This window comes from Furipterus horrens, unplaced genomic scaffold (genome assembly GCF_987537825.1).
Source record: "Furipterus horrens unplaced genomic scaffold, mFurHor1.1.pri manual_scaffold_7, whole genome shotgun sequence".
NCBI classification, from domain to species: domain Eukaryota; kingdom Metazoa; phylum Chordata; class Mammalia; order Chiroptera; family Furipteridae; genus Furipterus; species Furipterus horrens.
In genome coordinates this window covers 31,670,382-31,686,732 of record NW_028327177.1, presented here as the reverse complement: position 1 = coordinate 31,686,732, position 16,351 = coordinate 31,670,382, and the positions used below count along the sequence as shown (strand labels likewise).

At 39.5% G+C, this 16,351-nt stretch overlaps 1 protein-coding gene across 5 annotated transcripts in view; it reads left to right on the top strand.

The window, feature by feature from the left end:
- The first annotated feature begins 1,124 nt into the window (after positions 1-1,124).
- Positions 1,125-16,351, top strand: part of ESRP1 (epithelial splicing regulatory protein 1) — a 50,771-nt gene continuing 35,544 nt past the window's right edge. For 4 of the 5 annotated variants that reach the window (XM_090283554.1, XM_090283557.1, XM_090283556.1 and 1 more), the window contains exons 1-4: positions 1,125-1,373; positions 1,885-2,013; positions 3,191-3,304; positions 6,155-6,269. In XM_090283554.1, the coding sequence (XP_090139680.1) occupies positions 1,242-1,373; positions 1,885-2,013; positions 3,191-3,304; positions 6,155-6,269 (490 nt within the window). In that variant the 5' untranslated portion in view covers positions 1,125-1,241. The remainder of the gene's footprint in view (positions 1,374-1,884; positions 2,014-3,190; positions 3,305-6,154; positions 6,270-16,351) is intronic. The other variant, XM_090283558.1, reaches the window with a different exon arrangement.

Sequence of the window (16,351 nt, the reverse complement as noted above, 5' to 3'; positions counted from 1 at the left end):
TTTTGGATCCACGGCAAAGCTAAGGAGGTGGACCCCTGCCCTGGAGGAGGTTCTGGTCTCGAACTATTAGCCAGGACCAAACAAGACGTAGCAATTAAGAGAGGAGCTGAGAGAAAATGTTGTGGGGTCCATTGTGTCTGAATTTCCTCCGGGGACCCCTGCTGCCTAGAGCGCAGCCACTGTTTCTTCGAGCGTACTTGTGGGCTGGGCGTCTAGCACGGAGAGCCCGGCTCTGAGGCGCGCGAGGGTTTCACTTCCGAAGGTGGGCAGCGCCTCGGGCTTTGGAGGAGCTGGCGCCCAGGCTCCAGCCGGAGGGGGACGGACCACAACTCCCGCTGTTTGCACTTAAAAGTGTGCTGGGCTCGGGAGAAGCTTTTCCGGTGCTTGGCAATTGCTCCCGCCACCTCCCGCCTGCGGTTGGCTGTCCCTCCCTCCACAGTTCGCCCTCTCGGGGCGCCCTGAGAGGCTCCGCACCCAGGGCCTCACCTCTGGCCTCCTTTAGTCTCCCCGCGCCAGGCCTTTTCGCTTGACCCTTTAGAACCTCCGGCTTCGTTCCCCACAGCCGGCATTTCTCCAAGATCCCCACACCTCTCTGTTACCTCCAAAGCTGTAACCCCCCTCCCCCGTGGCGCCCTTTACCCCGACTGGCCTAGGCTACCCTCTGGGTGGCGACTGCCTCTTCCCCGCCCAGAGTGTCTTCCCCCCCCCCCTTCTCCCCCGCCCTCTCCATTCATCCAGCCATTGTCTCCCGCCCCCTCCTCCTCCTTTCCCCAGGTGGCCTCCTCCCCCACCATTGCCACGTCGTGGTTTGAAGCAGCCAATGGGCCGGCGCCGCCAGGTGTCTCTTACCTGCACCACGTGGGGGAGGGGGAAGGGGCGGGCAGGTAGAGCCATATCCCAAAACAGAAAAGCTTTCAGCCATTGCGCGCGCCTCCCGGGGGTGCAGCCCTGCTCCAAGCTTTTTGCATAGACGCTAGGGCCATTGAATAGAAAAAAGGGCAGGTCTGCTGCGCCCTCCTTCCCAGCCCCCTTCCCGCCCAGGGTGTGGAGCACTGGCCAGGTGTCGGCTTGGGTGGTTGGTTACCGCCTTTTGCACCAGCAGCGGCGAGGAGGAGGAGGGGGGGTGGGTGGGCGCTCTTTCCTTTTCTTTTAGGAGAGGTTTTAGCACAGGTTTTCTCTTCTCACTTCCAGTCCACCTCACTGCCTCTCGACCCCCCTTTTCCCCCTCCCCACCTATCGTCATGACGGCGTCTCCGGACTACTTGGTGGTGCTTTTTGGAATCACTGCTGGGGCCACTGGGGCCAAGCTGGGCTCGGATGAGAAAGAGCTGATCCTGCTGTTATGGAAAGTCGTGGATCTGGCCAACAAGAAGGTATTTCTCCACAAATCTGCCCAAATGAGAGGGGTGGGGCAAGAAGTTTGTTGTAGAAGTTAGGGGGGAGGTCGGTAAACAAGTGCTCTAGTTTGTTCACTTGTGAGGGGGACCTGGGGCCTAGAGAATCCACAGTAAAATCAGACTTGTTGGCCAACAGCCTTGGAGCCATTTCAGCCCTCCAAAATCCGGCTCAGGTGGGGAGGCCGGGCGCCGCCGGGCCAGGTTCTCTGCCAGTCGGGGGACGCCCCGCGGAGACGGGCTGGAATCCCTGGGGCCGCAGTGTCCGCTTCCAGGACTTTTCCGTCCTGATTCTGGTGGGGGTGGAGTCGGGGGCAGTTCCGCGTCGACCTCTCGGCCGGAGCCGCTGGCGAAAAGTGAGCTTTGATTTTTGAGACGAGACCCCTCCGGAGGCCTGGGCCGCCCCAGTAGGGGTGTGAGGGAGGAGGGTGTAAAAGAGGCCCCCAAATTGAGGAAAGGGGAAACTGACTCCTGCGTTTTTCCCTCGGAGGTGGGACAGTTGCACGAAGTGCTAGTTAGACCGGATCTGTTGGAGCTGACGGAGGAGTGTAAAGAAGAAACTAAGATCGACGCCGAAAAGCTGTCCTCGGCGCCGCAGCTGGACCAAGCCCTCCGACAGGTGACAGCCCTGGGCCGCGCCGCCCACCCCAGCCTCTACGCCCAGGCGTCCCCGGCAGCGGGCCCAGCCCTACCAGGCCCCTCACCCTCGCCCCGCGGTCCACTCGCATTCCCGGGGACTAGACGCCCGGCCGCGTGGGTGGAGACCCAGCTTGGAGGTCGGGGTCGGACGTTTTGGGAGGAGGTCGCTATTTCTCTTCATCTTCCAAACCCCAGGGTCTAGGACCAAAATTCGCTAGTTTTCGAGTTGATTCCTGAGTCATTCCCTGGGCCAGAGAATCAGCCGGATTTTACCAATTGAGTCATGAGCGGAGTTTGAATCCTAGCGCCCCCATTCCCTGGCCCAGACCCTTGACTCCCCTGTACTCTGCGTTTGGGTTTGTGGCTTCACCCTGGGGCAGGGGGCGCTGTGGTGTAGACCCGCGGCCGCGCAGGCCACGCGCTGAGAACCTGGTTTCAGGATACTGAGTGCCCAAAGGCTCGGTTCCGGTTCCTTTATTACTTTAAGTGGCCTTGGTCCTATTGGCAGGGAGGGTTTGCAGGCCCGGACTCGTAGAGCTGCTGGTTGGGTCACTGTGAAAGTGGTGGAATCACCTTTTTGGAATTGAAGTGACCAAAAAAGCGGCTGCTTCGGGGTTGGGGGAGGCGCCCAACACCTGTGCACAGGTGAGTGTCCCGTCCCGTCCCTGCCCTAGCACACGAGTTGCGAATTATAGGGTAAAGTCATAATTTCTGAGGTGTGATTCAGGAAACGTGTTACCAGACTTGCCGGTGGTCTATATACTCATTACCCACGTTGCCCAACTGGCATCTTTCTTAAGCCTAAAACAAAAAGTAACACCAGGGAATGATGTAATCTGAAGGCAATCAGCTGATGAAACGAGGTCTTTGATTTAAAAGTCGTGTATTTTTTTACAGAAATAGAAGGGGATACGAACGGACGATAGAATACATTTACTGAATTCTCTCGCGCTAAACTGCGGGTTGATTGGAAAGCTTCCCTTTTTAAAAGAAGCTGGACAGTTTGTGGGAGCCTAGTCTTTCTAGTACTTCCCAGAGCGCCTGTTTCACTTTTCACAGCACTTAGCTTGGTTTTCCCTGGTTATCACCAAGGGGGGGCCACTTTGCAGAGTTTGTAAATCCTGCATCAGTTGCATTCTGTGTCTTGTTCTTTTCAGTTTAACCAGTCAGTGAGCAATGAACTAAATATTGGGGTAGGAACCTCTTTCTGTCTCTGTACTGATGGGCAGCTTCATGTCAGGCAAATCCTGCATCCCGAGGCTTCCAAGAAGGTAAGTGTGTTGGCTTCCCCAAAACTGATGGATCTCTGGGGTGAATGGAGGCTTTTTATTTTTTTTAATGGTTTATCTAAGTTTCTCGATTTTAAATAGATGCATATGGGGAGCTATTGTTTCATGGGTACAGAATTTCAGTTTGAAAAGATGACAAAGTGGTGATGCTTGTGCAACAATATAAATGTACTTAATATCACTGAACTGTGTACTTAAGTTGTTAAAATGTTAAGTATTGTTATGTATATTTTACCACAAATGCAAAATTCATGACACTTTCATAGAGATGTTTGAGATTGCAGTAATTCTAGCGAGAACCCTCTGATGACTTAATGAAGTTTTCTTTTTGTTTATGTTAAGTTTGTGAAATGCTTTTGATGTTCTTTTTCTAAAGCATATTAGCTGAATTTTTGACACTTGAAGTAACTACAAGTAGGAGAGAACTGTATTTTAACACTGTAATATTCCTATCTGTATGGAAAATGCTTTATCCTAGAAAGGAATGAACAAAGAAAAAATGTTCAATTAAACCTTTTAAATTGTAATTCTAATATTTTCATTTAAAAGTTTGTATTGGGAAAGTAAGACTTTGCCATCTAATCAGTGAAACATTAATTAAGGTATACTGTGCTTTGTCTGACTTAAAGTAAATGTTCAAAACTGATTGAATCCTGTATCAAAACAACAGAGTCAGCCCTATCTTTTACCTTTGCTTATCTTTCTGATAATGGAAAAGAGTATGGAGTGAGAAAAAGGCAATCTTCCTGTAGATGTAATGTGATTTCTCTCCCTGAGAAGAAACAGGGGCTGTGGGAAAATGGAGAGAGCATAGATAGCAGACCTAGTGTAGCCAATCATTGCTAATATAGTACATTTGATCAACTTAATTAGTTTAAGCTATACCTTGAAAGGATGAAAGTAAAATATTTTTAGGGAAACTGTATGAAGCAATTCTGGCAATGAAAGGTTTAGACTGACAGTTGATATCACAAGTGAGTAGTCATTGCAGATTTCTGTCTTTACTCCGGTAGGGAAAAGGGAAGAAATAAAATAAATGTATAATAATTTTAAAAGTTTCAAGGAGAAACTTAAGTTCCTATATCTTGAGGGTTGTAGAAACCTTAGTAATTATTTGATTAAAAAGGGGGAGTGTTTTTTGTTAATTAAATACTAGACCAATCACTATATACCCTTGATCCAGAAATAGATACTTATGAGAATTTTCCCCTCTCAAACTCATATGAGGAGTGGTAAAACTTCATTCTTTCCCCATTGAGCTGAAAGAAAACAGCTGGTTTTGTTATTTTAAATGGGCTGCCTTGATGCGGGAAAACCTCCAGAGAAAAACTGAGACACTTTCTTGAGTCACTTATATTAGGATTTTGATAAAGAAAACTGAAACAATTAATTTAGTATCATAAAATAAGAAACTAAAACAGTTTAGTATCATAATGAAAGTTACTCTATTCACTAAGGAAAAGTAGAGAAAATGGTAAAACATAAAAGTAAATCATCCTGCCACTCAGGAAATAATAACTTTTCCTCTGATATGAACATATTTGGATATCTTCTTTCAGATTTTTGTAGAAAAGCTTTATTTTTACAAGGAGCATTCACACTACAAAAACCTTTTAGCCTACTTAATATTTTAATATAACATCAGTATCTTCTGTAAGCACTAAATAAAATATTCAATATTTTAAATGGATACAGCTATTTAAACCAATCTTTTATTGTTGAACATGTGAGTTAATGTCATAAATAGCTTTTAAATGAACATTTTGTAAGTAATTATGAGGATGCATGATTATTTTGGTAACTATTTTGAAAATTGACCACAGTATAGTGATACCTATTTCAAATATAGCATAAGCAGATTACATCTAATAGAATCCAAAAGAGGAAATTTAGATACAGACATTATCGAATAAAGGTTGCGGGTTACAAACATTAAAAAGTCTTTATGTCCTTGGCTTTCTAATGTACAAATGAGAAGAAATTGCCAGTAAGTGAATGCAATGAGAGGTTTTGAAATTTTAAGAAAAATCTAAGTTCAGTTACAGAAAATCTTTGGAAGTTATTCAATAAGGGTTTTTTTGTCCAGGAAAAGAAAAAAGAAACGATAGTTTAATATGTGCCCAGACAGTTGCTTTGTTTAATAACCATAGGAGTGGTGCTAATAGCTAAGAACAACAGGTAGCTATTTTTTCTTTGCCTTTGAGATTTTTGATATCTTTATTTTTTTAAGTCTAATTTGACTGCTCAGGTATAGCTAGAATAATGGTCAGAAAAATTAATGTGGGACTCTAATTTGGCAAAAAAATAAATCCTTTTCAGTAATCAGGGATTCACTATCTTAATCTGATTTTAGTACAGAAAATATGTATTATTACAACTCATTATTTAAAACTACTGTGTTTTATAACTGAATCCTATGTTTAGGTATACATTGTAAATGTATGCATTTATATGAGAACTGAGAGCTAATTTGCTGTCTGAAAATACAGGTAGTCTAAAATGATTACAGCTAGATAAAGAGTGTAGTTTTAATAAACAAAATATAAAATATAATAGCCCAAATATATTATAGCTTCAGAAATGTTTTGAATGGAATACATAGTGGAACACAAACATTATAATCAATTGCCTTAAAATAAGATGGATTTTTCCCATGAGATTTGTATATAGGATATAATACTATAGCAAGAAATAAAAGCACCCTAATAATCAGTTTAAAATTATTTTAATTGTGGTAAAATATACTTACATTCAATTCTTAGATTCCTAATTATTATGGAAACGGTGAACTAAATTCATCTAGTTAACGATGTATACCTTGTCCTCCCTCAGAATGTATTATTGCCTGAATGCTTCTATTCCTTTTTTGATCTTCGAAAAGAATTCAAGAAGTGCTGCCCTGGTTCACCTGATATTGATAAACTGGATGTTTCAGCAATGACAGAGTGTATCCTTTAAATGATTACCCAAGAAACATTTGAAAAGATAGCTGCAGGAAAAGGGTAATTCAAGAAACATTTTTAACATTGTCAGTTTATGGATGAAATGGCCTGTCTTAAATTTGTGTATGTGCTATGAAGAACAAATGGTACAATTATAGGCATTTTTTTTTTTTTTTTAAGGTGGGGATTAGGGAGGGAGAAAGAAAGGGAGAGGAGCACCTCAATCTTATTGCCTCTTGCACACCCCCAACCTGGGACCTGGGTCGCAACGCAGGCATGTGCCCTGACCTGGAATTGAACCAGCACCATTTCTGTTTGCTGGAAGACACCCAGTCCACTGAGCCATACCAGTCAGGGCCAATTATAGGCATCTTTTAAAGGTGTTATAATTTGTTGAATTATAATAAGGAATTAAATAATGAGTTAGATGAATTTTTGTGAATTGAATAGATCTAAAATAGAATTCAATTTCATATTAAGGGAGTGGTTGGGTTTGTTTGTTTTTTGGGGTTTTTTTTTGTTGTTATTGTTGAATTGAAGAATGTGAAGACTAATTTCTTTGATACCAATTCAGAAGCCAATTGTTCTTGATTATCTTGGTTTTAGGGTTTATTTTAGCTTCTTTTGAGTAAATAAGAATTATTTTTAAGTAGTGAATATATTTTCTTTAATAACAGTTGTTTGTTGGTAATCCTTTTAACCTTCCCTGGGATTGTCAAATACATATAAGATCATGTTGATTATAATAGGCCATCTTTGAATTAAAGTGAGGTTGGGATTTTACCCCCCCCCCCAATTTTTTATTACCAAGATTAGTGTATCTAATGTGTTATGTATTTAAAAGTAAATTTAATAATCACAAATCTTGTAGTCATGAATGACCCATTATCTTCATCCAGTAACTTTTTAAAGTACTAATTAATAAGCAGTCATGTGCTAACATATCAGATAGAATACTGAGTAATAGAAGGGTTAGGTGACACGCCCAAAGCCACTGTGAGAATCGTCATGAAGTTGGCTTCAAGTTGCTTTCAGGAACTTGTGGGTAATAGATGTTTATTCTTAAACTTTCTCATTCTTTTTCAGGAGCTAACGCCTGATTTTTGTTTTATTTCAAAATCTCTTTTCTTGATTGAAAAAGGTTGCTTGCATATTTTTCCTAACCGCTTGTAAGCAGGTCAAACCCATTTTATTTACCTTCTTACTGGAAACAGCGCAATTTTGGTTTAGCTAGTTTAGCTACTGGTTAGTTACTGGTTTAGCTGCCAGTAGTGCTAGGAGAAGGGTGGAGTAAGCGCATTTTGAGGGAATTCTTGTAAGAATTTTGTTAGACGGTTGGGACAAGAGAAAAATTCTTACTTTTTGTTTTGTTGGTTTGAATGCTGTGTTAGTTAGCTTAGGCTGCCATAACAGATACCATAGATTGGGTGACTTAACGAATTTATTTTCTCATAGTTCTGGAATCTGGGAAGTCTAAGGTCAGGATTACAGCATGGTCATTTTCTGGTGTGGGTTCTTGCTACCACCTCACTGTATTTCCATGGGTGGGTGGAGAAGTGGAGGAAGTATCTTCCTTTTCCTCTCTGTGTCCATAGGTCTAACAAGTTAAGCCTCTTCTTTATGACTTTTAACTGCCTCCTGAATACTGTCTCCAGATACAGTCACATTGGGGGATAGAGTTTCAACATATGAATTTTTGAGAGGGACACAGTACAGTCCATAGCAAATGCTGAACTATTTGATACAGTGGTACAAAATAGAGAACCAAAAATTCTAAAAAATATATCAGTTGAGAGTGGAGGGAAAACTATAATAAGTTGTCTTAATTTAGAAAAAGACAATTTGAATAGGAAAAGCAGTATTTTAAGAACTGTTTATCTCTGACTATTTAGTTTCCTCTTCTAGCAAAGAAAATCTTTCCCTAGTGATTACAGGTCAGATACTAGTAAAAACTTCCATAGCTACAAACAAAAGATTTTTATATTTAAGTATTTTGGTTTTCTCAATATGTTGACAGTTGAGAGAAAACTTGTCAGAAGTTTATCTATTTTTTTGTTCTTAGTTTCTTAAGTTTCACACGCATAAGATTTGGGGTTATTATTAAACACTTTCAGTATGGTAAACTGGGCTTTTTACTTGCTTTATGCTGTATTATCTACACACCCCAGTATATGTTACTTTTTAAAATAAAAAGTTGCGTTATCTGACCTTTAGGTGAATGGGTAGGATGCTATGCCAATTATTTTTTGCCATTCCTTTTAATCCTAGTTCTATTCGTTGGTAGTTCTTTTCAAATGTCATGGAGATGAAAATCAAATATAACAGATGAATTGTGAATAAAGCTAAGTCGGGCTCCATTTCAGGTACGTCACACCTGAAATTTTAGAAAGGGTCTAATTAAGTAATGCATTCATTGAAAAACTAGGGAATTTTATATTTCTTAAAATTGAGTTTAATAAAAGTCTAGTTTCTTTTGGCTTACATAGGGAGAGTCTTAGATTTATAGTTTTATTGCCAATGAAGAAGTGGATTTTAATCTTATGTGTTTTTATTAATGTTTATTTGCATGTTTTTTTCTCATTTAATGGGTAAGAAATATTATTAAGCTTTCCTAGTAGTGGTTTTTGTTTTATATTGCTACGATGTTCAGTTGTTTTATGACTCCTATTCAAAGGAATCATTATTTCCCTGAGTAAGCCACCAAACCAATTCTTCAGATCAAAAGCAATTATATTTTAAAAATCAATTTGTCCTTATCTATGCAAAGGATTTTTACAGAGTCTGAACTGAAGAGTTGTCCTGTTCTTTAAGACCACTAAACATTTTCCTTTGTAATATGGAATTGGCACTAAATTTGAAAAGCTAAAGATGATCATTACACATCCTTGGTGGTTTTGCCAAGTAGGAGAGTTACTTGCTTCTGAGTGGATTACCTGTTCCACCAGGTAAACCAGCAGGGGAAGGAGGCTCTTGCCAACTCCTGGAAAGGGACAAGGAAGAGAATATGCAACTGTGCTTTCTTAGGAAAGTTACTTGCCTTTTCTACGCCTCAATTTTATCTCCGATAGTCCCAAGTGAAAGTGTTGTATCAGGTGCTACGTAACCGGAAAGTATGACCACTTTGATGAAAGAATGGATTTTAGGAATTGCTTGAATGCAGTTCTGGTTCTTATTTTAGCACTTATTTCCCTATTTTGTTATTGTGTTGGTTCTAAAGCCACTTGCAGAGTCAGTGCTGGGCCTGAATTACGCCAGTATCAGTGCTGTCACCTGCTTTTTGAGTTGTGCAGTCCCAGCTGGAAAGAAGACCTCAGTTAGTAGGTGAGCTGTGGGTGGTGTTTTGTAAGCTTTTTACTTAATCATGTGAGGTGGTGAGGGTGTGGTGACAGGCATTGGGGCCCCTGTGATTTGTTGTTGTTTGTTTTGAGGAAGAAGTTGTCTTAGAGCCCATGTAGAAATTAATACTAATTGTCTCCTGACAAAAGGACATTTTGATTATGAGACTATTTATATAAATGAGTTGACCAGTTTTTAAAAAGAGTATGTAACCCTATTTTATCCCCCTCATGCTGGGTGGAATTAGCTTCTTCTGGTTTCTTGACCTATTTTTGTAAGCTTTGTTATTTGTGAACTGATTCTTTTTAATCAAGACTTCTCCTGTTTTGTTTACTCCACTTTCCAAGCCTTTACTAAGGTCTTATTTTTAATAAAGTATGGGCTTGTAAGGAGAGCAGGTGAAAGAAGAGAATTGTCAATTGAGAGCTTACTACATATATCCCACCAATAGTCTCATAACAGCCCAGTGGAGGTGGTTATCACCCCTTTTTAAAGCTGGGGGAACTGAGGCTTGGAGGTTTCCTCTTCTGATAGGAGTGCCAACATTTGATCCTGAGTCTGATGTGAACGTCCTGCTCATTAACTAGAGCATATAAAGATTATTTGAGGGTGGGGCTGGCATTTAAAATAGATTATCTCCCTTATAAATTTACATTCTGTGTTTCCTCAGCACATACTGAGTAAACTATTCAACAGGAAAGGGAAGTTGATTTTGTAAAATTTCTAGCCAGTTATAGGGCATTGCATCTGTATGTACTGTTTGATATTATTGATGAATGCCATTTTACTAGTGCAGCTTTCTACTATCAGGGTAAAAAGAAAAATCACTAAACCACTCTTGCCTGCACATCCAAAGATTAGCAGTGGGTGTGGGTGTGTATTTATGTGTTTCACCACTTCTCTCAATGGGGAGGTAAAGGATATGTGTGTGTGTGCATATGCTACTAACACAGTAATGTTGGCCTGGTTGGTTTGTTTTTGTTTTTAATATTAAAATGTTCACATATAGTGAAGTGCTTAAGAACATGAGCTCCAAAATCAGATTTGTTGGGGTTGAATTTACTGCACCTCTCTACCTCAGTTTTTCCATCTTAAAATGGGCATGACTGATGTAAGGAATAACAAGACAGTATACACAACCACTTAGCCAGGACCCAGCCTGCCTCACACTCTCCAAAGTTGATTGTGATCCTTCAAACCTCACCAGGTTGTTGGGTGTCTCTGATGAAGGAAAACAGCTGCCAAGGATTTTGAAAAGGACTTCCTTATTGATTTAAGACAATATTTAAACTACTTTACACTTAAAATTTTTTTAACTTGTGCAAGACTGGATATAGATCTTTTAAAGTATCAACTGCATGTTAGTACAGGTAAACTCCAAGATTAAATTCATTTCTCCATTTGTAAAATATTGTGTGTTGTGAGTGTGGTTCATTCTGCTCTTATGTCTTTGTTTTGATTAATTACTGGGCATTTGCAATCTCACAAAGCTTTATTGCTCTGCTTAAAAAGTAGAAGGAAGTGCTGAATCCCCCTGGTATCTTTGTGCGTATGAAAGGGATTTTAAATATTACCAAGTGTACAGTAAAGCTGGGCTAGTGGTTGACCTTATTAGCTAGAAGGGGGAAGAAATTATCTTTGGCATCACATCAATATGATGTGAGCCAAATTGTCAAATACTCTGGTTTGTGGTCTGTAACAAGTTACGGGATTAGAAGTACTATATATTCTTGGCTAGCACTCGGAGATACGTTGATTATTTCATATGATTTATTTTAATTACAATTTACTTTTAAACTATAAGTTGGAAATTCCAGGATAATTTTTTGTTTTAGAAGGCTTTAGAAGACTTGTTTTTTTGTCATGGAACCTCCCTTCCCTTATTTATTCCACATAAATATCTTTTTCTAAAGTAAAATTTTCATCTCCTGTGGCATTAGCCTCTATTTCCATCTTATTTCTTCTAGGCCAGCAGTCCCCACTCTTTTGGGCAGCAGGGACTGGTTTCGTGGATGACTGTTTTCCCACAGAGGGTGAAGGGGATGGTTTGAGGATGATTCAGGTGCATTACATTCAAGCTCACCCCCTGCTGTGTGGTCAGGTTCTCAACAGGCCTGGACAGGTAGGACCGGTACTGGTCCTCGCCCTGGAGGTTGGGGACCCCTGCTCTAGGGGTATAATTGACTTGTCAGTTTTGTTAGACATTCATGTGGTGCCTCATTACAATAATATTTGTTAGGGTAGATATTTTTTTCCTCTTGGAAAGGCTAAGCCTCTGAGGAATAGAATTAAAACTATGGTTTTAGATTATTTTCCCAACATTTATTATTGGTACAAAAATGTTTTTGTTGCCTCGGCTTCTAGTTATGTTCTTTTACATAGGCATTCTTGATTAGCTTTTTCCAAAGCTCACTTTAAAATATAGCAGATCATTTATAGAACCTATTTTTTAAATGATCAACTCATGTAAGGGTAATTTGTCACTTGCTTCTTTTCTTTACATAATTGTGGGAAATTCAGTTCTTAGGTGGAGCACTTGTTCAACTTTTCTCTTGACATATTTTGTTTGCTATTCCTTTGTTCATTTCCATAGGTATTTTATTGTAATATGCGTGGCAATGCCAGCAGGTGTGTTATACTACAAATAAATGAGTAAACAGAATAAAAGGAGAAGAAACAAACTTGTCTTTTGGGGGGTCTCTGGCAGGAAAAATGGCTTTGAGTTAAAATTTTGAATTGGGATACAATTATAATATATAATATTTAAATTATAATGTGGTTTAAACTTAATTGTTTCACAGTGTGTTTGTTTCATATATGTGATTCTCTTAGGTATAAACTAAAAACCTGGTTTAAAAAGATATTTAGAAATGAAAATTGGGTCTTCTGGAACCAAATGTGTCCATTTTTAGGCCGTTAGGAAAGGTAACTTGTTTTGAGTGGATAAGCTAATGAACTTTGATGAACTTTGTAAAATTTCTCTCCGTGAATTCTACTTTCAGCTAATAAAAGTGTGGGTTAACTCCTGAAATCTCTTTTACTAAAGGTGGCACTAAAGAAAACACTCCTCTTGTTCAAATATGGGCAAAGTCTTTGGACTTCTAAACTCTGTGAGCACTTTGCTCGGTCGTAGCCTGAAATGTTAGTTTTGTTCCCAGCTGTCTGGCTTTCACCTTTCCGCGTTTCCTCACGGCACTTCTCAGTTAGGAAGCTGGCTCAGCCTGTTGGTGCTGTTGTGGCTGCCTCCAGGGCAGGGTGAGTAAGTTGCATGACGAGCCATAAATCAGGAGGCACAGACCGATCTTGCCTTCCCTCAAGATCAGACGTGCAGCAAGTAACTCAATATATAATTATAAATTGATAGGGGAAAGAATTGGTACTAAAACTTGTATTCTCCCCTTCATTTGTTTATGTTAAATTCTGGTAAGGATTATGAATTGAACAAACCTTACAAAGAGAGAGGGTGTGTGTATAAGGAGGTGGTCTGGGTATGCAGGAGGTTAGGTGACTTAAAAGTTGTTAGCAGCTTAGAACTGCTGATCCTTCTGGTGTGTGATGACTTGAGAGAAACATGTTGGGAAATGTTATGTGGAACCAAGTTAGCCAAATGTCTAGAACATGTTCTTTATGAAAATTTTTTTCCAATTACATTTTACTTAAATATTATTCTGTATTCGTTTCAGATCTATAGCATAGTGGTTAGAAAATCTTTCCAGAGTGGTCCCCTGATATTTCAACTACCCACCTGGCCCCATACATAGTTATTATGATGTTAGTGACTATATTCTCTAGGCTGTAATTTACATCTCTGTAGAACATATTCTTAATTAAAAAGTTGAATTCAGTAAAAATAACTCTTCAGCTACAAATCTATGTCTACACAGACAAGATACTTTACATTTTTACTTTAGATCTATGTCTTTTACTTGGCTCTTACATATACATGTAGAAAGCTTCTCACAAAGTATTGCTCAAAACAAATTAGGCAAAGCTTGGTGCAAGGAATTATGTACACATAGTCAAATCAGAGCTGTATTATAATTCCAGCTCCATCCCTTCCCAGCTGGGAGACTGAATGAGTTACGGCACGTCTCTGAATTCTAGTTTCTTCATCTGCTTGGTTTTACTATTGGCAGGACTATTGTGAAAATAGAAGGAAGCAGATGGTGTTTGGCCAGTTTTTCCTTAAAAATCTCGCCCAATAATGGTCTCTTACATGTAAGAGTGTTTTCTGACAGTTCTATCGATGGTTAAGGGGTGAAGGCAAAGCTACTGGGAACTGTTAGCTTTCACCAATGGTTCTCAACCTCAGGTGGTTTTTGCTCACCAGGGAACATGTGGTAATGTCTGGAGACATTTTAAATCGTGATCAAGTGGATAGGAGCCAGCATGCTACAAAAAAAATCCTATAATACCCAGGAAAACCCCTCCCAACAAAGACTTATTTGCCCTACTTGCCAGTAGTGGCTTATACAGTAGGATTGTTTTCTATTTGTTGGATACGTTTCACTCTACTCCATTCTCTTTATTCCTGACAAAGCTGAAAATGTTACGAGAATTGCAGGGCTTCAAACGATTATTCAATGGTAACACTTTATATGATAAACTATGGCTAGTCACAGCTAATCTTTCTTAGTTCTGTAAGGATCCTTGAAGTACCCCCTTTCCCATTCCTCCATAGAAAACGTGGGGCAGTTTTCTTCCCAAAGTACTTCATCCTTTGGTTCTGGTTTTCTGCCCTGTCATATTCTTTGAAAGTGGCCCTGAATTAATAAGTATGTTATAGTACAGCCTTCCCACAGGTGACTATTTTAATTACCAACAGGTGGTCATTGCTCTGTTGTTTAAATATCTCCTGGGACTGATTTTTATATTTCTTCAGTGAGCAGCACATTTATTTCATCACTGGAAGATGGAGAGAGAGAGAGAGAGAGAGAGTGTTGCAGAAATTCCCTACCATTTTAGCTTGATGATTATCCTAGTGTATACAGATAGGCATCAGGTGAATTCAGTTTTTTACCCATAAGTGTGACCTTCAGTGAGATTATATAATGGGTTATGAAAGTTGGTCATCCCAGGGTTCTAGAAAGAAGGAGAAGGACATCACTTATTAAATGCCTGTTTTGTGCCTGGGCTTATTTTATCTTACTTAATCTTTACCAAAAATCCCCCAGGGAACTAAAGATGGTCATAGTTTAGACTATAGATAAGCTGAAATTTAGTGGGTTTAAGTAGTTTGCCAAGGAACATATGACTGTATTTGTACATGTGGTATATTTAATTGCAGACACGTAGCTAGTGAGGGATAACAAAAAAATGAATCTGCCTAGCATAGTGGGAAAGTGATGCAAGGTCTCTCCTGGGTGGTGGAAGTGGGGGGGGGGGGTGAAGGAAGGGTGAGGCAGGGGGAAATGAAAAGTGTTTTGAATTGAGGATGGAAAGGGGTATTATTCATTGAATTGACTCTTCAGATGATTGGTTGTAATGCTTGGTGAAAGGGAGCTCTCTGAACTGTTTTAACATTGTACCATATATCCTCATTTGAGCTGAAATATTACTTACAAATATTTTCTTGATATCTGCCGTCATTTTTTATCCTTGTAAAGTACCAGTCAGAAAATTATAAAATAAGGCAAACATGCTAATAACCACCACCCAGATGGCTGTTTCTTTTATTTTTTAAATTGTGGTAAAATAGGTATACAAGCCTATGTTTATTTCAGGGTACAACTTTATAATTCAATATTTATATGCATTACAAAGTGTTTACCACTGTAAATCTTGTTACCATTCCATCACAATACAGTTGATCCCTTTCACCTCTTTTGCCCTTCTCCCAACCCTTTCCTGTCAAATCTCTTCCTCTATGATCTGCATTTTTTTTGTTCATTTGTTTTGTTTTTTTAATATTCCACATATGAGTAAAATCATATGGTACTTGTCTGTCTTCATCTGATTTATTTCACTGAGCATGATACTCTCACTGTCCCTCCATGTTGTTGCAGAGGGCAATATTTCCATCTTTGTTATGGCTGAATAATATTCCACTGTATATACAAGGGTAGGCAAAGAAGGTTCATAGTTGGGAGTATGTAAAACATTATTTATTAATTATTATTTATATTACAGCTTTAAACCTACTTTGGTCTACTCCTGTATGTACCACATCTTCTTTATCCGTTCATCTAGGCTGCTTCCATATCTTGGCTATTTTAAATAATGCTGCAATGAAAACAGGGGTGTATATATCTTTTTGAATTAGTGCTTTTGTATTTTTTGGATAACTACCCAGAAGTGGAAAAGGTAGGTTATATGATAGCACTATTCTTAATTTTTGAGGAATTTCAAAATAGTTTTTCATAGTGGCTGCACCAGTTTACATTCCCACTGACAGTGCTTCCCTTTTCTCCACATCCTTTCAAATACTTATTTGTTATCTTTTTTAACAGCCATTCTGACAGATGTGAGATGATCATTAACAGTTTTGATTTCCATTTCCCCAATTAATGATGTTGAACATCTTTTCATATGCCTGTTGGTCACTGTTTTTATTTTAAAGTTGAGAAAATAGTCCCATAGTATTGCGTTTGTTTTTAAGAAATTTGCATATTGGCAAGAGTCAGCAAACAGTATAAAAATAAAAAGCTTATTTGGCTATTTTTAATAAATTTTATTGATTATGCTATTAGAGTTGGCCCAGTTTTTTCCCCTTTGCCCTCCTCTGCCCAGTACCACCCTTCTCTCCAGCAAT